Genomic DNA, 24,729 nt, shown 5'->3' on the forward strand with positions numbered 1-24,729 from the left:
CCGATTACAGCTCTAATAGAAAAATCGAATCGAAAATCGAAATCGAATCGAGAATCGAAATAGAATCGATTTGAGAGCTTGTGAATCGAAATCGAATCGATCTGGAACATCTGAATCGATACCCAGCCCTACTATTTAAACGTTATTTAACAGTTCTCCACAACCATTACACAAAGAACACACGAACGAAATAATACTCTCCATCTCCATCCCCACCACCTTAAAAAAATACTATACAATTGCTTGGCTAGTCAAAGCTGATCCCACACTTGTTGCCATAAAAAAAAAAAAATGTTACAAGCGCGTTACAAATATTTTAATAGGCCTACATTTTTTTTAATCTCCCTCTCGTCACTAGGGGGTGCTGCAGCACCCCCAGCACCCCCACTTCCCGCGGCCATGTATTCCATATGCATTTGGGGCATTTTGTCACAAAAGGTGTGCTGTATTTTATTTATTTTGTTTGTTTATGTATTTAAACTGTATTGTCTGTAAATAAAATTACTTTTAAAAAATAAATCTTGAAATAACTTGATTAAACAGTGACAACTAGCCCTCGTGTTTTATAGTAGCTGCAAATACTAACAATTGTAAAATATATATATATATATATATATATATATATATATATATATATATATATATATATATAGGCTATTTCTTTTTTTTCCCGTTTATTCTCAGCACTCTGCATACAAACCGTTTAGCTGCATACGCTTAAAGTAAAATACTTTCAAGCACGAACACAGTCAGTGATGATAACTATAAAAATAGAATAATATCTTATTTTAGGTCCTGTCCACCCACCTACTGGGACATTTGCAAAATCACTTTTTCAACGACTTTCGCATTACATCACAATTCAAAAGAAAAGAACGGAGGGGAGTCAGGAGGCGGAGATGAAAGGAACCGTGACCGACGGAACTGACGTCACTGACATAATGTAAACTGTTGAGATGATCCATGGTAACAGACTCAGTGCAGCAACACCGCTCGCACAGACCCACGCGCGGCATCCGACAGAGATGCCTCGAACCTGGATTACACCTGCACCGGCTCTCGCTTCTTACAAACGTGTTAGACGCGCCGTCGGCGTTTTCAACGCGACGCACCTGCCGGGAATCCAAAACATTTGATGTATTCCTCCTACAAATCTACTGTCAGTGACTCAGTTCACAAGAAACAAGGAAAGCAGCGAAATGTGCGGTTGAACTGCTGCTCATCTCAGCGCTTTCGCTTACTATTCCTAACAGACTACAATAAGAGCAGATGATTTGAATCCGGATGAAATAATGACTTATGTGGATTAACGCCTTCATTGTCACTATAGTTTTTGCTTTTTCGGGATCCTCTGCCTTTACCATTTGCCATTACAGTCTGTATATAACAGCCATAGTAATATAATATCGTGAAGATGGCGACTGGAGCGGGCTGGCAGCATTACTACAACCCCGCTGGCAGCGCTTCGACGGGGAAATATAACAGCACCTCCACTTCTACATCCACTAGCACGTCCTTCCCGTCTGGGTTAACCCTCGAATACACACAGGACCTCCATCTGAAGATGAGCAAGAAGATTGCACAGCTGACCAAGGTAATTTCGTGCGCGTTTTGGGGATGCGTAATGCCATGTGTGCTGTTTGAGCGATGCGCATTGGAGGTGCCACCGGAGACCCCCATCCAAATGACAACAGGCTGGCCTGCTATCCGGATTAACCCTAGAATACATAATGGGGTCAAAATTAGCAGATGCGGTAGAAATCTTTATTAATTAAAAACATTTCATTTCGTGATATGCCATGTAGGTTGCATGAAAGTCACACTAAAATAGTCATATTTCTTCGTTATCAAAATGAATAAAAAAATAAACTATTTATTTAATAAATGAAAAATAATAATTTACTAAAATTCTAACTTGAATTAAAATGTAAACATAAAAACTAATGCACAATAATAATAAAAAAATCTAATAGTATCTCAATTATACTAATATAACACTTTGATTATAGGTTCAGAGAAATATTGTCATTTTTTATTTATTTAGTATAAATAAATGATCATAAAAAATTATTGTTTGTTCTTTCTTATTCTTAAAGAATACTTGATGGGCCTCTTTAATTAATAGATTACAGTACCAGTCACATCTGACTGATTTATATCCCCCCCCAAAAAAAAAAAAACTGACAAATAATTATTGTTCGTATGGGCTGGGCCAAACCATGCAAAAAAGCACAAGTGTGCTGCAAGCATGTGTACTCCTTAAACACTGTTTAAAAAGCATTCCTCTGTGCATCTCATGAGGTTGAGGGAAACCCAGGGTTCGCAGAGTGACTTTTATTAACATGTTTGGACACGATGAGAATTGTAATGAGAACTGAAAGTAATAATAATGAATCAGGGAAATTGAAATGAATGGAATTTCCAACTACTGCTGTTCCCTCAAAAGGAAGCAGAGCAAAATCTGCCCAAAACCCATCTTGTATCATAGCTACTTAATCTGCAAAGCCTGCTAGGGAAATTTGTATTTCTCACAAAAACACATTAGTTATAGCTGACTTTTATCTATGAACTCAGTATGGGTTGTTTTGAACCCCTTTATGTGCTCCTGTGGTTTCTGGGACATGTGTTCTTTGGTTAAGGCTTGCTTAAATTCAATTTATGCTTAATGCCATCATAGCATTTTTTATTATTATTATTATTATTATTGGTTATGTTTAATAATAATTTGTCTTCCTGATTTCTACACCGATCATACTTCATCCTCAGTTTGGACATACTCTTGTGTAAAATGATGTATGTTATATTTGTGGTTTAATCTGTGAATATTATCGACACCTGCTGTTTAGTATGATCCTCTTAGCCTGACTGAGATATGAGAATGGCATGTTTCCAAAGCCTGCTTCAGCTATTCATTTTCAGGTATTAGATGGACATCCTGAAAATATCATTTGAGTTTGCAGACCTGGACATTTCTATAGTGAATTTTAAATAAAATATTTCATGAGCTAGGTGTGTAGAGCTAAACCTATTTAAGAGTCATAGTGGTGTTCAGTTTGTGAGACAATCATTATTTCGAGTTGGCTCTTTTGTAATGAATTGGTCAGATTAGTTCTCAGAATGATTCCTTAGCGAATCTGTCATATTGTTTGTTAATATAATTACTGGTTCTGTATATTATAGATCAGTATTATTGAACAAAATTAAATATACCTTCTTCTCATACTCAAAGAATCGCTCTATTACAAGGGAGGAAAAGAGTTATGAGTTTCTTGCTTCTCTTGTAAAGAATTGATTAAACTAATACACAAAATTGCAAATTTGCCTTCGATCGTTTATTGATATAATTACTGAACTGGACCTCTATAGGTGTCTGTTTTTGAAGATTAGTATTATAGACAAATCAAATATAATATCTTCAGCCTCTGTTCAGCCTTAAGCATTTATTCTGTGTGAGATTGTTGATTTTTATTGTGTCTTCTGGCAAGCCTTGATCTGTGTTTGTTGTCTAACCATAAGTAAAGAAACTGGATCAGGAATACAAAGTGAGCAACAAAATACATATTTTATTGAACCTGAGACATCCACGTGTGTGACTTTATTTTCCTTGAATCATACATTACCATACACTTGTTAAGTTCATTCACGACCTCCAGAAGATCTGCTGGTTTATGACTGCCGTTCTTGCACATGCACAGTGACACTGACTGAAGTTCATTCGTCCTTAGGGAGCTCGGGCTGCGCCTCATAAATGAGATTACAATGCTTTGGTTGAGTATTGATGTACCTGTCAGACTCTCATTAAACATGGACACCTGGGTCATTGCTTTTAAAGGATATGCGAGGCATGAGGAGTTGAAAAAAATAGTGCACAGAGGATTTTAGAATTTATGATGTTTGCATCACATTAGAATTCTTTGTGCTTTGTACTGGATGTTTAGCCCGTCCATAGGGGTCATCGGTTTGTTGGTTGAGAATTTTTTTACTGAAAAATGAAAATTCTGTCATCATTTACTCTCCCGCATGTCGTTCCAAACTTGTATGAGTTTTTCTTCATTTTATTTATTAATTGATTTTTTCCCATACAAACAAAGTCAAAGTGATCCTACTGTATAATACATTATGTGTGGTCTACATGGCTTTCAAAGTATACTTGTGTTTACAAAGTATATTTTTGTGTTCAGAGGAAGAAATTAAATCAAATGATGAGCATAAAGAAAATTACATTTAAATATAAGTTAAATCAATAAATCAGTCAGTTTGGATACAAAACTTACAGTTTTCATATTGTGCTATTGGATAAACATTTAGCATTTTTGTGTGCAATGCTCAAGGCAATTGAAATGACACAAAAAATGACAACTGAATGTAAATTTAAAAGTATAGTTAACTAAATAATTACAATTCTGTCATCTACTCACCATGTCGTTCCAAATCTCTTTGACTTTCTTACTTTTTTTTTTTTTTCTGGTTTGCCCATGCATTGAAATTCACAAAATTCCTTTTTGTCCCTTTTTTCTAAAGTAAGAAAGAAAGTAAAATGATGACCACTTTCATCTTTGGTTCAACAATTACTGGTTGGTACAAAACTTTGCAAAGTTTGCACTGTTATCCTAATGTGTCCAAAAGCATAATAGTGCATTTTTGTGTGATATGCAGCAGACATAACAGCAAGTGTCTCGCTGAAGTTTTATGCAGCTGGTTTGAGTAAAGCTTTAATGAGACCCCAAGATCCTGAGTGCACAGTGTTTTAAGAGGAACTTTTTATCATTTTTATGTTTTTTAACGTTTTCTGTCTTTCACAGTTAAGTGCATTGTTAGTGCATTAGGACTTTGTGCGCCACATTCCCATATAGACTCATGGAGTTGAAACCAGTCTCTCTGACTGGCCTTTTTCTCTGGTTATGGTTTACCTTGGCATCCGCACTTCCCAGTCTCCATATGGGCCCAGTCTGGATCTCACAGCCTCCTGATGGGTATCAATAAACTCCAGAAGCATCACACTGCAATTCAATTACCCCCCACAGATTGTTTGTGCAAAAACATTTTATGCTTCTCACACAAATGCTCTTTCAGTAGCTGGAGCTTTATATATCTAATTATCATCTTTACTGAGCCGTTGAAGCCATCTCTGTCAGACTTTGCTGTCTTTCTTATCTGTATGCTTTCAGAGATTGAAGTCCTTTTGTAATGGTAATAATAAATGGTTGGCATTCGTTTTGTCATTCTATAAATTCAATTTTAATGGGCCATACAGTAGAGCGAATCTGCAAGATAAGACATAAAATTGCATTTTGCGCCCTGATTTAAGCTATTGCACGAAACAAAATACTTTTTTAGTTTGTTATATTATAAATTATGCAAGGGGGTTTATAAACTTAGGGTTTTACAAAATCACTCAACTGTACAGATATTACATTTTAATGGCCCATACTGTATATTGGCCATACATATATAAATATAAAGATTCTCTACTATTTTAAATGTGGCTGTAATAAAGAAATATTCCCCAATCTACTCTGTACAATTGTCAAACCAGTATCATTTTCATGAAAAATGTTGCCCTAAGTGAGGATTTTTAATCAAGCTGCTATGCAGACTCTTAGAGAGTAGTTTGTATAATTAGAGAATAATGTAGCCATTGAAAATCAATAAATCTAATAAGAAATAAATAACACGGCTGTGATTCGCCAGTTGAGACAAAAGTAGTTCAAGCTTGGCTTTATCCCTTGGATATATATTGCGTCAAACCATTACTGAGAAGTATTCTTGTATGTTATGTAACATATATTTACATTATATTCTCACTAAAGCTTATGCAAGATTGAAGGCCACGTTATAAAGTCTAAGGTATGACTGAGTTGCCATAGGGGCACTGAAATGTGTCATTCTCTTTTAATTGGCCATATTTTAATTACGTTTTCTATCCTGTAATATTGTCTTAACAGAAAATGTTCCTCATAAAAGCATGTGATTGTTGTGGGTTATGGCAGCAGGTGCTTCTATTCTATGTGGCCTGGCATGTGAAGTCCGTTGTAACCTCTGTGTTTGAATCACGGCATAAGAGGAGGATGTGCGTGTGTCATAATCCAGGGGTTAATATGATTCTTGCATTATCTAGGGAGGCACAGGCCGCCTGCCGCACAGCAGATGGTGGAAGCCCAGGGCACATGGGGCTTAGGTGCAATAGTGAATGTGAGGACAGAAATATAACAATATTTCCTTTCGGGAACAGCTTGCTTACTCTGATAGCACAGAGAAATGGTGCTGCATGCTTACAGTAGCTTCTAAAAGCACCAAGCAGCCTTGTTGGGAAATTGTAACTTGATTACTATGTTAATTCCTTATGCCACCCAGTTAGAAAATCAAGACCAGATACTTTTTTGAATGTATATTTTCTTTAGTTAATAAGCATGCAGCATACATAATGTCTACCTCTACTGCAAAACTTAGACATACAAATTTGTACATGGAATGACACACCAATAGGTTTATTCTGCCTGAGAAGAAATCCTTTTTTTATTGTTGTTGTTTGCTCAGAATCCCATTTCCTGAATGTTTCACCTTTGGATGTGGAATATCGTTCTTGTTATATTCAATTTGAGGTGAAAGTGGAGTTAAAAAAAGAGCCAACTGTCAAGACCAAATCATTAATCAGCAAATGTCATATTAACCTTTACAGAACAGTTTTTGGATTTGCACTCTTGCTAACTTCATTCAATTAAGCAATAAGCATGCACCTTATGTACAATATTAATTGAAAACATTTATATTAGCAAAAATGTGAATTTCATGAATTGAGGGGCTACTTGACGATAGAAGGTTATTCATCATCACAATCATGTGCAGATGGCTTACCTGTAATATAATTTATCTATGTATGTATTTATGTGTGTGTGTATATACATAAATGTATATATTTAGATTTTTTTATTTATAATTATTTATATTTATGAAAATATTCAAATATAGTTCTTTTAGTTGTTATAATTATATTCCTTTTGCTACCATTGTACTGTATTTGACTGTAGAATGCCATGTCTGATCACAATTTATTATTTATGACACAATTAGCCTAGATTTTTCTCATTCTAGTGACATGACAGATGTTTTAGTTGGATATGTTTACTAGTATTTATTTATACAAAGCATATTTTGTGCTGTTAGAATATCTAGATGATTTGTGACTATTAGACATAATTAAATGTGGAGGTACAGTTTGGAAATGGGTTTCACACTACTTTGAAGAGAACTCCGATCCATCATGGGTTCACAGTGCAGGTCAGAAAACACAGAGAACATTGAAGCAATGTTCACTCGTGTGTGGTCAGACAATTCTCTCCCTCACACACTTCCATTCACGCCGGGCGATATAATCATTGGAGATAATCAACTAAAAGCATGGATCTTTAACCTGCGTCTACATCACTGAGCTACCGTCAATATTAAACTGCTTGTGTTTTCATGCCAGCGGACGGTTGTTTCATGTGGTCATATAAATAACAGCTGTGATCCACTTCAAAGGATATGAAATGGGTGTTTTTGCACATTTTGTGTATCTCTGGTCTTGCCTTTGAGTCTCATGGTAATTTATTCCCTTCTGAGCATCTAGAAAACTCTGTGAATCTGCTGTATATTTTAACCCTCATGTGTATTAGCTTGAAAACTATTTTACATTATAACATTTAAAGAAATAATTCAACCAAATGCTGAAAATGTATTCACCCCCCTGGCCATCTGAGATCTACAGTAGATGGGTTTATTTCTTCATCAAAACAGATTTGCAGAAATGTAGTATTGCATCACTTGCTTATCAATGGATCCTCAGCAGTGAATGGGTGCTATCAGAATGAGTCCAAGCAGCTGATAGAAAAATCACAATAAATTAATCCACAGGATCATAAGTTAATGTCTTGTGAAACAAAAACCTGATCTTTAAGACGTTTTTAACTTTAAACCATTGCTTCCAACTGAAAAATGAGTCCTCTATTCATAATATTGCTTTCTTTAGTAAAAAAAAAAAGGGGGGGGGTCTCATCTGAATCAGGAGAGAAATATGCATAAGCCGAAACTGTTCTAGATAAATATGTTTGTGGATTTTGATGTGAAAGGAAAACAGGGGACTCTTATTCATACATTTGTACAACACATTGAAAAAATGCATTGGTGTGGGAAGCAAGATAATATAAAAAAAAATCTATATTTCTGCCAGAGCAATAGACACTTTAGGTTTTATTTCTGTGCTGGGAAAGGCCTGGGGGATAGAGACGCTGTGCATGCATTATTGTAGCAGGTCAGTGCTGACAGGAGAGGGAGGCTATGCTCCCTAAAGCCCTGCGCTGAGGGGGCCCAGCCCCTTCTGTCATCACCCTCGTCACTGAAAACAGCCATGGAGGGCGGAGGAAAACTGAAGATAAAAGAATGTTTTCATTTTTTTTTTTTTACTCCTTGCAGCCCACATTTTTTTCGAGTTCTTTACACAGTGGAAATAAAAAAAAAACTGTGTTGTTGCACAGAGTTTTGTTGGGGGTTCTCTCACCTCATCAGACCCCCGACTGATTGGCAAGGCCCAGTGGACCACAGACTTCACATTTCATTCATCTGAGCCATCTGACAGAGTTCTTGCCTTTCTTTTTATTTGCAGACTTCTCTTCCCCTGTGCTTGTAGAAAGTTTTGGCAGTGGTAGAAAATGTCCAGTTAAGATTGAGGGACCCAATATGTCTTGTCCTTTCACATCAGAAGGTGCTAAAAATGGTTGATATCGAGACCTCACACTTTCAGATCATCAACCGCCTCCATCTTTCTCCCTTGTTCTGTCACTCCGTTTTTTTTTCAGTTTTTTTTTTTTTTTTTTTTTTTTATCATCAATATCACATACAGTAACTAACTTACCTTTCAGTTTGGAATTGGTACAAATGGTAAAAAAATGGTCTGTTATGTGCACCAAGGCTAAATTTACTGTATTTATTCAAAATACTATAAAAATTGTACTACTGTGAAATATATGTGCAATTACAAATGATTAGAAATGTTTTTATTTGAATATACTTTAAAATGTCATTTATTCCTACTATGCCAAGCTGAATTTTTATTAGCCATCACACCAGTCTTCTGTCTCACATGACCACTCAGAAATCATTCTAATTTGCTCAATTTACTCAAGTAGAACATTTATTATTTTTTATCAATGTTGAAAACATTGGAAATAGAAATATATATTTTTGTAACATTATAAATGTCTTTACTGCCATGATACTTCAATACATCAAAAGTATAAAGTATTTGGAAAAATAAAAAGTAATTATTAAGTTGGCTTGAGAGAGCCAACTTACTGATATTGTATTTAAACTTCTTCTTATTATTATTCTTCTGAGACTAAAACTGTTGACTGCTACTCCTCCTAGAGCTTTAACTCTACAAACTCCAAACTCAGCCCAGCTCTTCAGACTGATCTGAAGTTAGTTGCTATATCTTTTTAGACTGATCGGACTTATACTTTTCATAAAACTGAAGATTAAAATCATAAAAATCCCATAGACTTGCATTGAAAAGCCTCTGCTCATCTGAACATTCCGTGAACTCCAACTGTCAAAAATTCAAATCTAAACACACTGAAGCCCATTAGACTCAATCAGACTAACCTATGTACTATTACTAACCCATTCAAACTCATTCAAACTCATCTATCTATCTATATTCAAACTCTATCTATCTATCTATCTATCTATCTATCTATCTATCTATCTATCTATCTATCTATCTATCTATCTATCTATCTATCTATCTATCTATCTATCAAACTCATCTATCTATATTAAAACTAATCTATCTATCTATAATCAAACTCATCTATCTATAATCAAACTCATCTATCTATCTATCTATCTATCTATCTATCTATCTATCTATCTATCTATCTATCTATCTATCTATCTATCTATCTATCTATATTCAAACTCATCTATCTATCTATATTAAAACTAATCTATCTATCTATCTATCTATCTATCTATATTAAAACTAATCTATCTATCTATCTATCTATCTATCTATATTCAAACTCATCTATCTATCTATCTATATTCAAACTCATCTATCTATCTATCTATATTCAAACTCATCTATCTATCTATCTATCTATCTATCTATTCAAACTTATCTATCTATCTATCTATCTATCTATCTATCTATCTATCTATCTATCTATCTATCCTAACAACATGCTAGTCATGCTAAAAATCATGCTAGCAACATGCTAGTCGCATGCTAATCATGCTAAAATCATGCTAGCAACATGCTAATCATGCTAAAATCATGCTAGCAACATGCTAATCCAGCTAAAATCATGCTAGTCGCATGCTAATCATGCTAAAATCATGCTAAAATCATGCTAGCAACATGTTAATCATGCTAAAATCATGCTAACAACATGCTAGTCGACTGCTAATCATGCTAGCAACATGTTAATCATGCTAAAATCATGCTAACAACATGCTAGTCGCCTGCTAATCATGCTAAAATCATGCTAGCAACATGCTAATCATGCTAAAATCATGCTAGCAACATGCTAGTCGCATGCTAATCATGCTAAAATCATGCTAGCAACATGCTAATCATGCTAAAATCATGCTAGCAACATGCTAATCATGCTAAAATCATGCTAGCAACATGCTAGTCGCATGCTAATCATGCTAAAATCATGCTAGCAACATGCTAGTCGCATGCTAATCATGCTAAAATCATGCTAGCAACATGCTAATCATGTTAAAATCATGCTAGCAACATGCTAGTCGCATGCTAATCATGCTAAAATCATAATAGCAACATGCTAATCATGCTAAAATCATGCTAGCAACATGCTAGTCGCATGCTAATCATGCTAAAATCATAATAGCAACATGCTAATCATGTTAAAATCATGCTAGCAACATGCTAGTCGCATGCTAGTCATGCTAGAGACATGCTAGCAACATGCTAATCATGCTGAAATCATGCTAGCAACATGCTAGTCGCATGGTAATCATGCTAAAATCATGCTAGCAGCATGCTAATCATGCTAAAATCATGCTAGCAACATGCTAGTCGCATGCTAATCATGCTAAAATCATGCTAGCAACATGCTAATCATGCTAAAATCATGCTAGCAACATGCTAGTCGCATGCTAATCATGCTAAAAACATGCTAGCAACATGCTAATCATGCTAAAATAATGCTAGCCAAATGCTAATCATGCTAAAATCATGTTAGCAACATGCTAGTAGTAATGCTAATCATGCTAAAATCATGCTAGCAACATGCTAGTCATGCTAGAGATATGCTAGCAACATGCTAATCATGCTAAAATCATGCTAGCAACATGCTAGTCGCATGCTAATCATGCTAAAATCATGCTAGCAACATGCTAATCATGCTAAAATCATGCTAGCAACATGCTAATCATGCTAAAATCATGTTAGCAACATGCTAGTAGTAATGCTAATCATGCTAAAATCATGCTAGCAACATGCTAATCATGCTAAGTACATGCTTGTCACATGGTAGTCACTTGCTTGTAATGCTAGCAATATGTTAATCACTGTCATTTTTATACTTCTTAAACTTTTAAATCTTTTTAAACTTTTAAACTTTTCACATTTTCAAACTTTTCAAACTTTTCAAACTTTCTAAACTTTCTAAACTTTTCAAACTTTCTGGTCAGGCTTTCTCAAGCCAACTTAAAGTTTGTCTTGACGAACTTTTTTATCTAGTTAATACTAAAGCTTGTTAATTAACACATTTTTGAGCTAATATTAAATTAAATTATTTTATATATATATATATATATATATATATATATATATATATATATTACATTTTAAATGTAATATTGAGCTAATAGCCTATTTTTCTTTCAATTATGAGTTTACATCTCACAATTCTGTTTTTCCCCCTCACAAAATAAAAAAGCAAGGTTACACTTTATTTTGATTAATTTATTTTATTTATTTATTTATTATTTGAATTAATTTCTTGCAATTCCAAGTTTATATCTCTCAATTGCGTGTTTATATTTTGGAAATCAGATTTTATATGTCACACTTCTGACTTTTTTTTTATTAGGAAGTACAAGTATTAATTGTGAGATATGAACTCAGATTTTGCAAAAAAAAAAAAAAGACATTGGGGATGATTTTCTTTTTCATCCTGTGGGGGTTCCACAATCATTTCTGTGACTTTAAAGTATGTTTCAGTACTGTTTTAATACATTACCATAGTATGCACTTTTGCATGACTGACAGTAAATCTTTTTAGTGCATGCATACAGTAGAATTATGCAAATTGTGATTCAGCCCACTGTTTCCTGGTGAGTTCATATCCTGAACTCATTATTGACTGTGAGTTTCTGCCTTGGTTAGGTTGTTAAGTCTACCTCTGCACTGCTACTGTAGAAGACACACAGTTGCACCCTTTCATGCATACTGCGGGTCAGCCAAGTACATGTTTGACCTAGACCTTGACTGCCTTTACTTTCTCCTGTGGCACGCCGAGCAAAGGTCACACCTGTGTGAATAGTAGCAGAAAAATCTTAGCAAATTCTGCCTCTGCTCTGTGTAGATAAAGCTCTCCCACTCGCTATTATTTCATTTGGCCTCTGAGATGACTTCTTTCCATTCACTCGAATCAGCTTCTAGCAGGCAATCAGCGTCCCAGTGCTATCGTGTTTCTGAATCGGCTAAGCCTTCAAGGTAAACGCGCAATCAGTGATAAGAAGCTCATTCAGCTTTCTCCAGTGAAGCACCCTCACACATTTTAACTGATAAGCTCTGAGCGCTGATGAATTGAGGCTAGAATAAGAGCTATTTTTAACCTGACGTCAAGTTGATGTCTGTTAAAATCGCATTTTGTTGTCAATGGTAAGGAAATTGCTAAGAATTTTACTATTTCAGTTTTGCTACGTGTTACCGTTTCTGTTTCCTTAATGGTTCCACTACTGATTCTTTCTCTGTTAAGAAAAAGAGATATTTAAAAGAAAGAAATACAGTTACATTGTCACATGATGAGATTGTTTCAGATAATAAATGCATAGTATAAAAGAATGGTTTTCATTTACACAGACTTTTTTAGTGACTTTTCACTGTCTTTTTAAAGATGACATAAATGCAGTCCAAAACCTCCCAAAAAAAGTGATAACATTTCATTCATTCATTATATTTTATAAAATATTTCTGAGATGTTGTTGTTGTTGTTGTTGTATGAAATATTTCTCATTTCTCTGGGATATCTCATTTTTTTAATCTCATGAGCCTTAAGAACATTGTAACTTAACAGTATTATGCAAGCCATATTTTATTGTTTGGATCAATAAAAGATACTGTTTAAAAAAGCAAATCGTAAGGTAATTGGTCATCAGTCACGTCTGAAGTGATCTGAATCACAAGATTCATTTGCAAAGGACTCAGACTAAACTGATTGAGCTGTAATGTTTGGTGATAAAAAAGCACCGCCGTGCTTTTGGGAATCAGACAGGAAAACAGACTCAAACTAGCATACTACTCTTCCTATATGGCAGAAATAGTAATAGTATGCTAGTACGGTTCTGAATTTCGAGATTTGCTCAGCAATTGGACTAAACTGATCACACTGTATGAGTTTGAATCATTAAAATCACTGTAAAAAATTGACCTGTAAATTAACGGTAAAATACTGGCAGCAGGGTTTCCAGCTGTGTACCGTAATCTTACATTTTCATTACCGTAATCTAAATTACAACCTTTCTGTAATTTAACGGTAAAATACTGGCAGCAGGGTTTCCAGCTGTGTACCGTAATCTTACATTTTCATTACCGTAATCTAAATTACAACCTTTCTGTAAATTAACGGTAAAATACTGGCAGCAGGGTTTCCAGCTGTGTACCGTAATCTTACATTTTCATTACCGTAATCTAAATTACAACCTTTCTGTAAATTAACGGTAAAATACTGGCAGCAGGGTTTCCAGCTGTGTACCGTAATCTTACATTTTCATTACCGTAATCTAAATTACAACCTTTCTGTAAATTAACGGTAAAATACTGGCAGCAGGGTTTCCAGCTGTGTACTGTAATCCTGCAGTTTCATTACTGTATTCTAAGTTACATATTCTTTAATATATATATAGACACACACACATACAAATAAACTGGTAGTGTAATATTTAATGTATAATATTTTCAACAACAACAAAAAACTGGATCAAGAGGGTACTACTCATTGCACAAAATTTATTGACACATTTTAGTGACCAACAATTTGAATACTTTAACAAAACAAAAACTCATAATTGATTTAATAAGTGTTTCCCTAAAAACAGTCCTTAAGAAATAGTAAACGATATGAAAACATTTGAAGTTGATTTTAGCCCTAATCAAAGTCAATAGAAGTCATTTGGATTTGGCAAAGGAACATGCCAAGAACGTGCTTGGGATTTACATTCCTCTAAAAACAGCATTTTAGAAACAGTAAAGAATGTGAAAACCTTTGAAGTTGATTTTAATTCAATCCAAGTCAAAACCTGGCAAGTAATTGGAACAGGAACAGTCCAAAACCATTTCAGAATCTTCAAACTGATCTGAAAGATAAAAAATAGGAGGAAAACTTTTGTAAATATACTGTAGAGTCAGAAAAGCATTACAAAAAGTGACAATGCTACACTAGCAAAAATAATGATCATGAAGAAAATTCTGTCATTTATTACTCATCCTTATGTGGTTCCACATCCGTAAGACCTTTATTCATATTTTTTCAACACAAATTAAGATATTTTTTATGAAGTTTCTTGGAGTGGTAGTTGCATTTAATCTCTATGGAGACAGAAACCTCTCTGACTTTATCCAAAATATCTTAATTTGTGTTTAGAAGATGAATGAAGGTATTACGGGTGTGGAACGACGCAAGGGTAATAAATTACAAATATTATTTTTGGCTGAACTAACCCTTTAAGGAGAGAGTAAATTGGGGAGACATTTTGAGCTTGAAGAGGCGACAGGCTTTTTTTTTATATCCAGCTGTCTGGTACAATGATGCTTGTCACAAAAAAGGGCTTTACTACACATAACTCTGGGTTATTGTTCTTTCTTAACCTTATTTTAACTCAGGTAAATTTAAAGGGATAGATCACCCCAAAGTGAAAAGTCTATTATTAATCATTTACCCTCATGTTGTTCCAGACCCATAAGACCTTTGTTTATTCTAATGCATGTTTATTAAAACACAAATGAGGAACTTTTTTGATGACTGAATGCGGTCAGATTTCCTTCCATAGACTGCCTTTGCAACTACTATTTTGAAGCTTCAAAAACTTCATAAAGAGATCAGAAAATTAATCAATGATCAGTTGTTATGGTCAGCTAACACAATCCAAAGAACCTCTTCTGGAATCTCAAATGTGCTGCATAACAAATTAGGTTTATTCTTGTATGTTACACAGCAAGATTGAGCTTCAGGAAGAGGTTAGTTCTTGTGCATTATTCAGGTTCGGTTGAGCTTCTGTTTAAGCGGATCAATGTTTACATGCAAGTAAATGAAATTTTTTTCATCATAAGCTATCAATTCTCTTCAGAAAATTTGGACTAAACAGCTCTATTAATATGGATTAGTTTTCTGATCTCTTCATGATCTTTTTGAAGCATCAAAGTGGTAGTTGCAAAAGCAGTCTATGGAAGGAAATCCGATCCGCATCTTGTCATCAAAAAGATCTCCATTTGTCTTCTGAAGATGAAGAAAGTCTTTTGGGTTTGGAACAACATGAGGGTGAGTAATTAATTAGGGCTATGCAATTATTCACATTCGATTGTTCATTAGTAGTTAATCACCATCAACTGCTTTCAGATTGAGCTGCTTTCACTACACAGAGCCATAGTTAAGCCATAATCTGAAAGCAGTTGATGGTGATTTACTACTAATCATGTTCCGGCTTTACTGACGAGATGCACATAACGATCAGAAGTGATTAATTAACATATACTATAATTAATGACATTTTCATTTTGGGGTGAACCAACCTTTTAAGAATGCAATTTCATAGCCTTTATAGGTTATGAGCAGCATTCATAATCTTTGGCAAAGTCACTGCAAATAAAAAAACCTGGGTAAATTACGATTAATGCGAAACATGAATCAAGATAACCCAGGATTCTGTTTGTCTGGTGTTTAGAAAAGAACCAGGGTTAAATGGTTAGTTCACCCCAAAGTGAAAACTCATTAATTGTCACTTACCTAACACTTTTGTTTATCTTTGTAAAACAAATTAAGATCTTTTAATGAAATCTGAGAACTTTGTCACTCCACTGACAGCCTACCCAACTAGGACTTTAAAGCCCCAGGAAGGTAGTAAAGACATCAAGTAATCCATTGACTCCAGGGGTTTAACCTACATTTTATGAAGCAAAAAAGCCCATTCACACAAAGTATTTAACATGCATGTGTCCTGGTGCTAATAGTGCAAGTGCACACAAAGCACTGAAGTTAAACCGCTGGAATCACATGGATTACTTGATGTCTTTGCTACCGTTCTAGGGCTTGAAAGTCCTAGTTTTGTAGGCTGTGTAGACAAAGGCTTCATCAAAAAAATATCTTATTTGAGTTCTGAAGATAAACAAGTCTTACAGGTTTGGAAAAATACACTTTAGTATTAGATTGTAAGCACATCTGAAATTAAAATGAAATGAGTTTTCAGTAGCATATTGCAAATTTTTTACATGTTCTACAAAAAAGCTGGTAAAATAACTTTAACGGGAAGCAGGTATGTATAATAGAAATAGGTATGTATGTGTAAATTTACTTACCTAGATGAAATCCCATTCGAAATCCACAAGATTTCTCAGTAAAGAGGCAACCTTTGGATTAACTGTTGAAGACTTTTTATTCACCACCTTGCCCGTCTTCTTTGAGACCACCTTGCCTCTGCAGGTCCTTGAGCCCCTTTCTGGGTTAATTCCAATGAATCGTCTAAAGGCAGTCATATATTTAATTAATTGTATTTAATTGAAAATAAATGTAAATTGAGACTCACATGTCAAAATTCTTATGAAGATGATTCTGTATGTACCTTTGAAGAAACTCCAATGTGCAACAAGCCTCCTCTTGGTACTGCAGGTTGAAGACGTAGTAAGCAGCAAAAAGTGTTGCAAGTGCAGTCAAAAATGATGACTGGACACACTCACAAATAACACGACCCTCTAGGCTTATCATCCATCGTAAAGCACTGGCCTCCTCTGCCATACCTAGAATAAGAACAGCAAAAAAATTATATATATATATATATATATAAACAATAACATTGGCACAATTTATGTGCACAAATTACATTGGCTCATTTCAAGATTTACCTTTGAGAAAAATGAAATTCTGTCATAATTTACTGCTGAACACAAAGGAATATATCTGGAAGAATGTTTGTAACCTAACAGTTGTGGGGCACCATTGACATCCAAAGTAGGAAAAAAAATAACAACAACAGTTTGGAGGCAGTCAGCAGAACAAAGAAATTTCTACAGTTTTGGAACAACATGATGGTAGGTAAATTATGAGAGAATTTTCATTTTGGGGTGAACTATTCTTTAACCACTGTATACAATAGAAATGTTTTTATTGCATATTCCCCATATGTCAATGTTTCTTCTTAAAGAATTAGTTTATGTTTCAATGAAAATTAGCCCAAACTTTACTCATCCTCAAGCCATCCTAGGTATATATGATGGCAGTGAAGAAAGTGCTTCCCTCCACATCCATCCATTATAAAGTAGTTCACATGGATCCCGGGGTTTAATAAAGGCCTTCTGAAGCAAAGCAATACATTTGGGTAAAAAAAATAATAAAATCCATATTTAACAAGTTATGAAGTAAAATTTCTAGCTTCCGCCATCCGTATTCAAATTACGAAGAAAGTGTACTGGCGTCATATAGGTTAACTTTTTTCCATCAGTTGAATAGGGGAAGTCTAGGACTTAGTGCAATAATTTTGAATTGTTAAAGGTTTCTTCATACTTTGAATATTGAAGGTGGTTTGGCGGAGGCTAGATATTTTACTTCATAACTTGTTGAATATGGATTTTTTTTTTTTTTTTTTTTTTTTTAAATGTATCGCTTTGCTTCCTAAGGCTTTAATTAACCCTCCCGGAGTTGTGTGGAGTACATTTATGATGGATGAAGGAGGATGGAAGCAAATACTTCAGCTTCATACTCGTGACCCCTGTTCACAGCCATAATAAAGCTATGAATTTAATTTTAATTTTAAAGTGTGCTAATCCTTTAACTTCTAATAAGACACTTACCCAGCAAAATGAGACGAGGACTTGCAGGTAGATTAAGTTTCTTTTCAACATCAGCTTCAGATGCAGCAACCTGTAGAAGACACAGAATACACAAGTCAGAATACATAATATCATTTAGCAAAGGAGAAAGAATAAAACTAAATACTCACATCTGCATGCAACACCAGTCCATCTTCAGGTTCCTGAAAATGGGACATTAGAAGCTTGACATGCAGGTGTGCCATCTCTGTGTTTTCAGACTGGGAAAGGACATCCTTCACCTTTTCATTCTTTGATTTGTTCTTGAAGTACTCAATGATAGCGTTTCCACATTCAATCATGGACATCTCGAAAGCATTCAGAACATCAATGTCAGTGAGCAACTTGAAGTGGGCACAGATAGACTTCTGGTGGAAGAGGTACGGCCACTGGTTCCTAATGTCTTCAACTGAAGGTGCTGGGATGGAATTTAATTGCTGACGTAAAATACAGAATGTAGTCTCCATGAGAGTTTTTACGTCTGCTCTCTCCACACCTCCAATTCCTTCATGGCTGTAAATGTCCAGTAGTCTTTGACGTTTGGACTCTATTGTATCTTTTGTCTCTTCTGGTGGAAGCTGCGGTTCAAATCTCACACAGCCATAGGTGTCCGATGGTCCTCTTTTGCATCCTGAGTTTGGCTTTGCTCTATGACAGACAAAGCTGCTCTCACGGTTCAAATTTTCCACTCGAGTCTTTACTTGAATTAGGAGAGATGTATATCCCCCTCCTATTAATGAGCCATTTGGAAATTTGTCTCCAAAAGTGTTAGGGTACTCCCTTACAATCTTCTGACAGATTGTAAGACACTGTGCACGTGTTGGGGAAACTTCAAACTTTCGCATTTCGTCAACCAAAACTCTAACCATTTGGCGTCTTTCTGCAGGTTTCGGTCTTTTTTCTGTAGAGATTGCAGCTTGGATTTCAGGAGGCATGTTGTCCCAAGGGACTTGAAAATTTTCAGCCCACGTCTTGGAAATGCTGGCCATTTGTGTAGAGGTCAGACTTGGCCTAGAAGTCTCTGAGTGAGATGCAAGGCAAGACAGACTGTGTGTTGAGGTTGAGGGAGAAGGTGAAGAACACACTGATAGAGCTGGTAGTACTTCTAAATTCAGAGTGACCATCTCGGTTTCTGAAAAGATTTAAAATATCACAGCATAGAGAAAAAGTAATAAAGAGATTAAAAGAATGATATATCAGTTATATTTCTGATTCATTTCGAAATATGCTGAAAGTACAAGAAATGTATACATGACAAATTCCATTAAAATATTTAAAGGGCTTGAAGAATGGAAAATAATTTATTTGATGTGTTTTGTTAAAAAAAAAAAAAGTACACTAAAATAGATAAAGATTAGAAGAAGATAAAAATGTCATCATACCAGATTTAAACATTTGAAGAAGCTTTCTGATTTGAATTACAGGTAAAATATCCTTAAGATCTTCTTGCTGAACAAATCTGAGGTCTTCTTTGCATTGTAGTCCTGAGCTCTGAAGACTGGAAACAATCTGTTGCAGAATGTCAGAAGACAGGCTGGGCAATGCCTGAAGAATTATACGTTCAACCTCCTCAAACCAGCTAGACATTGTTCTACAGAAAAGAGAAAAGAGTGGTGCAGAATCAGTACAGGCATACCACACACAGTGTACTCAAACAATGGGTAGTAATCCAACATATTCCTTAGATCTACACAGCATGTTCTTTCTGCTGGTGTAATTCTGAAAACACCCATGTTTGGAAGGCGAACAGCCTGATATTCCTGAGTAACAAAATGTAAAGACACATCCTGATGAATGAGAATTAGCTTGATCTTTCCAACTACAAGCCCCTCATCAGAGTCACTGATCAATACAAACATGTTCTTTTTGTATTTTGTGCCTCTCACCGTAACGTCACTGGCTACCTCAGTGTTCATAGGCTCAAAGTTCATATTTGAAACAGAGCGTCTGATGTCTTCACTGTAATCCTCAGGGTAAAACTCTGTGCTCTTCTCTACTTCAATGTCTTGTGGGAAGTAGCTGCCAGCATACAGATATGCCTGAAGAAGCTGATGCTTCTCAGCGAGTGTTCGACATAGATTCTTAAAGTTATGCGATTTGCGAGCACATTGTTTGAAATAGGAGTGTTTACTTTCAAAACGCATTGTCCACAAATGAATTAGAGGGCCAAAGTGAAAAATCAGGTCAGGATAGTGACTGATGTAATGGTGTTTTGGTTTGAGTGGATGATTGGGAAAAGACTGCCATCGAGTATGCAAATACTCATCAATTAGAACCTGCAAGTAAGCTATCTGACCGATAGACACAGCTGGTGCACATACAAGTTCTACTATTTCTCGTAGTTGCAAAATCAGCTGCCATGTCTCATTTTCAGATGGGTTTACAATCATGTCTCCAATCAATCCTGGCAACATCCTAAGAAAATACCAGTTTTGAACTGTAAAAAAATGCTGTAAATTTACAGCAAAAAAATAACAGTAGTGAACCGTTTTCTAAAATTACAGTTTCTTACTGTAAAATTTGCACGTGCAGGAGGAGGGGAGGAATGGCGAGTGAGTGATACCAAATTGTCTCTGGTGATAGAAGTCTTTTCGGTGGAATCTGCAGTTTTCATTGTGTGAAGTTACAGCTCATTTACAGGTAGCAGACCACGGGTGAATCTAAAATAAGTTTGTTCCCTTTTAACCTCATAAATTGTATGTATTTTTGTGTTTTAGGACGGTGGATGTAGCTAAATGTATTGTTTCTCAAAGTTAAGTGTGTAACGTTATGTGTGCTTGCAGCTGGTTGCATATTTTTGTTCTGCTACCCTAAGGGAAATGTAAAATAAGTGCTTTCTTTAGATTATTTTATATAGGTTTTTGATTTTGACGCCTTTGGGCAGCGTTTTTTACGCATTGGGGGAAGGTGGTAACATTAGGTTAGAAAAAAAAGAAAAAAAAAAAAAAAGAGTCATGCTTTTGGGAATATAGCTGCACTAGTCATATGAGTCTTTCAAGAATCAGACAAAAGAAAGAACCAATTTATTTGAGTCATTAATTAAGGAATCAGACGGCACTGTTCGGGCTGTGTTTTTTGTTTTCATTCACTAAACCGAACTGGCTCATGAGCCGCTCTGTAGATTGAATAGCAGTGTTGTGGTGCCAGGTCACAGTATGTTATTTGACCATTTTTAAGCATTGGCAGAAAAATACAAGTGCATGAACCATTAACTGATGGTAAATCTGTAATTTCACAAAAAAAAGATAAATGTTCCATTCCCAACCCAAGTTCTCATTGAGATAAACCGTTGTTGTACTGGTTAGATGTGGCTAATGAGTGTACTTGCCATTTGCGTGGACACCTACATTGCATTAAGGTTCTTAACTTGAAACCTTACCTTGTTTGACTGACCTTTGTCTTGAACTCTTTTTGTCTGCTAATCTTTCAGCTGAAAAATGATGGAAAACTCTTTAGAAGTAGCCTGCTGGAGTTACACAGAAACATGGTTATGAATACTAATGAAGTGATTAGTCCCTAATATATGATTGGAAGAGGCGTCCAGCGGTTCTACACTGCAGGAGATCCCATTAATTTGAGGAGACAGTTGATTAATCTGCATATTTAATATTTTTTTTTTATAGAAAAAAACATCGCTGTTGATTAGCCCAAGCTAATCGCTCAGCCTAATCATAAAACTTCATTTTTATGCCTGGGAAATTTCAGCACAAAACAAACAAGGGCATGGGCATAATATTCAGTTGGTTTAGAACTTTGGAAAGTTACATTTATTGCTTATGACCATTTAGTTTTAGCTTAGGGGTGTGCGATTATAATGATCTTTGATCGTGGACGATAAAAATGTCTCCACGATCTGCTTGTGAAGAAATAGCGTAGTATCCTGCTACAGCGCACATTCTATCAACTGCAGTTTTGGCGCCTCCATCATATACTGTACAACACCACATACATTCACAGCAGTGTTATCTCAGCGGTAAAGCCTGTCAAACAGCGCTTGATTATTGAACTAATGAAGTTATCTTTTGCGCTAATACTGTCAAAACACACAAGGTTTACATGTAAACTTGATTATATCTAAAAAAAAGTGAACAGTTGAGATAAAAGCATATACGTGCCTATATATATTAGATGTGTGCAAGTCTTAAAGGGACAGTAGGCCTATTAAACATGCAGCCTACTGTCAATACTGTCAAGGGATAGATCACCCTAAAATTAAATTTCTGTCATTATTTACTCACTTTCACGTTGTCCCAAACCTGTATTAATTTCTTTCTTGTGCTCAACACAAAATAAGATATTTTGAGGAATGTGGATAACCAAACAGTTGCTGGTCCACATTGAATTTGATAGTAGCAAAAAATACTATTGAAGTCACTGAGGATCAGCAACTGTTTGGTTTTCCACATTCCTCAAAATAGCATTCATGTTCAGAAGAAAAAAGAAACTCATTCAGGTTTAAAACCACTTTTGAGTGAGTATATTAAAAATATAACACGATGACAGAATTGACAGACAGCTGACAGAATTTCTATTTTTGGGTGAACTATTCCTTTAATTTTAATAAAACAACAAAATACAAAGAGAAAAATCACTCACTGATCTTGACTGAAGAAATTTAATAAAGTTGCTTCATGAATCAGTTTATATAGGGTTTTATTTTTATATTTGTTCATTCAATTTCTTGAATTCTCCTGCTAAATAAACTTATTGTACCCAAAAATAAAGCTAGTTGTTTTATTTGTATATTATGTGTAGTTGTAAATGTGTACCTTTGCCATTCTTTTATCTTTGTTATTAGAAAATAAGAAAAAGGTTTTTTATCTTCGCCCTCTTTGCCCTAAATATCTGCCATTCTTTTCTCTTTTTTGTTACCTTGAAAGGCTTTGTCTTTATAATAGGGAAATTAGTTTGGCTGTAATGCTCAGACAACTTGCAAAATAGTAAAACCAACATGACGACAGAATTGTGATAAAATCGTGAATTGTGATATTTAAAAAAAAATAAAAATAAAATAATTGTGATATGATATTTTTTCCATGTCGCCCAACCCTATTTCAGCTGATGTAATTGTATGAGCAGAAGTCCACGGTGTAATTGTCTGCAAAGACATTGTGATCCTTTCGGCAGGACTAAGTCCCTTTTTTAAATAAATAGCATCTTATCAGTGGACCGTTAAAGGTTATTTCTGCTTTCCTCTGGTGTTTTTTTTAGGCAGAGCGTAGTGAGCGTGACCAGAGAAGAGCAGCAGGTGAATGTTTCTGTGCTCTGCTCAAATGAAGATCCATTGCTTCCACAAGTGAATATGAGGTTAAAGAAATATGCCACTGTGGGCTATTCTCAATGCGGCTGTGATCCGTCTCTACTCTCATACGAATGCATGTGTGCGCGTCCCTCAGGGTTTCGGATCATGCTATTATCAACTCTTTATTTCTATAATGAATTTTCACCTTTCCTCTCAGCATCCAGCTAGCCACAGTAGAGGAGCATCACCCCGTGTCTGAGTTGCCCAGGATTCCATTTGCAGGTGACACCCAATTCAGCTGTTGGCTGAAGGGTTTTGTATCAACTGGCACTGCAGTGAAAAGCAAGGTAATTTTGTTTTGTATCCCCTGTGTGGAGGTGATTCTCTGTTTGAGAAGTGTTCCTGGGAAGGGTTGTGTGGTTACCAGGGCTTGTAATCAAAAGATTGTTGCTTCAAACTAGGTACTCTATTGTTTAACAGTTTGTGGGCAGTGTGATGTGTATATATATATATAAAAAAATACAAATTAATAGTAGTAATAATAATAATAATAATAATTATATATATATATATATATATATATATATATATATATATATATATATATATATATATATATATATATATATATATATATATATATATATATATATATATATATATATATATTATTATTATTATTATTTTAAATATATTAAAATGTTTAAAATATGTTATGCTAATATATGTATATATAAAGTTGAACTAATCTAATATAATATACATTATATTAATGTAAATATATGTTAATTTATGTAAATATTAGCAAAATATATATTGTACGTGTGTTTATTTGTAAATACACAGTATACACATATATTATGTAAACAAAAGCTTTTATTTTGGATGCGATTAATCACTATACTGAATACATATACATTTTCAGCAAGGATGCATCAATTAATCAAAAGTTACATTAAATACATTTATAATGTTACAAAAGATTTAGCAGCACATCATTAATAATAGGAAATGTTTCTTAAAGCTGCGAATCAGCATAATAGATTTTCTGAAGGTTCATGTGACACTGAAGACTGGAGTAATGTTTTTTTTTTCTGAAGGCACTGACTGACTATTTGGCTGTCATCCCACTGTGCCCTTTAAGCCAAGTGTACACTATAAGAGAGATGCGTTCAGCCCC

At 34.9% G+C, this 24,729-nt stretch overlaps 1 protein-coding gene across 1 annotated transcript in view; it reads left to right on the top strand.

Moving 5' to 3' along the window:
• Nucleotides 1–990: 990 nt before the first annotated feature.
• Nucleotides 991–24,729, top strand: part of LOC113092631 (protein FAM184A-like) — a 107,288-nt gene continuing 83,549 nt past the window's right edge. The window contains exon 1 of the mRNA XM_026258296.1: nt 991–1,594. Within this exon, the coding sequence (XP_026114081.1) occupies nt 1,415–1,594 (180 nt within the window). The 5' untranslated portion in view covers nt 991–1,414. The remainder of the gene's footprint in view (nt 1,595–24,729) is intronic.

Source organism: Carassius auratus, unplaced genomic scaffold (assembly GCF_003368295.1).
Source record: "Carassius auratus strain Wakin unplaced genomic scaffold, ASM336829v1 scaf_tig00214691, whole genome shotgun sequence".
Classification (NCBI taxonomy): domain Eukaryota; kingdom Metazoa; phylum Chordata; class Actinopteri; order Cypriniformes; family Cyprinidae; genus Carassius; species Carassius auratus.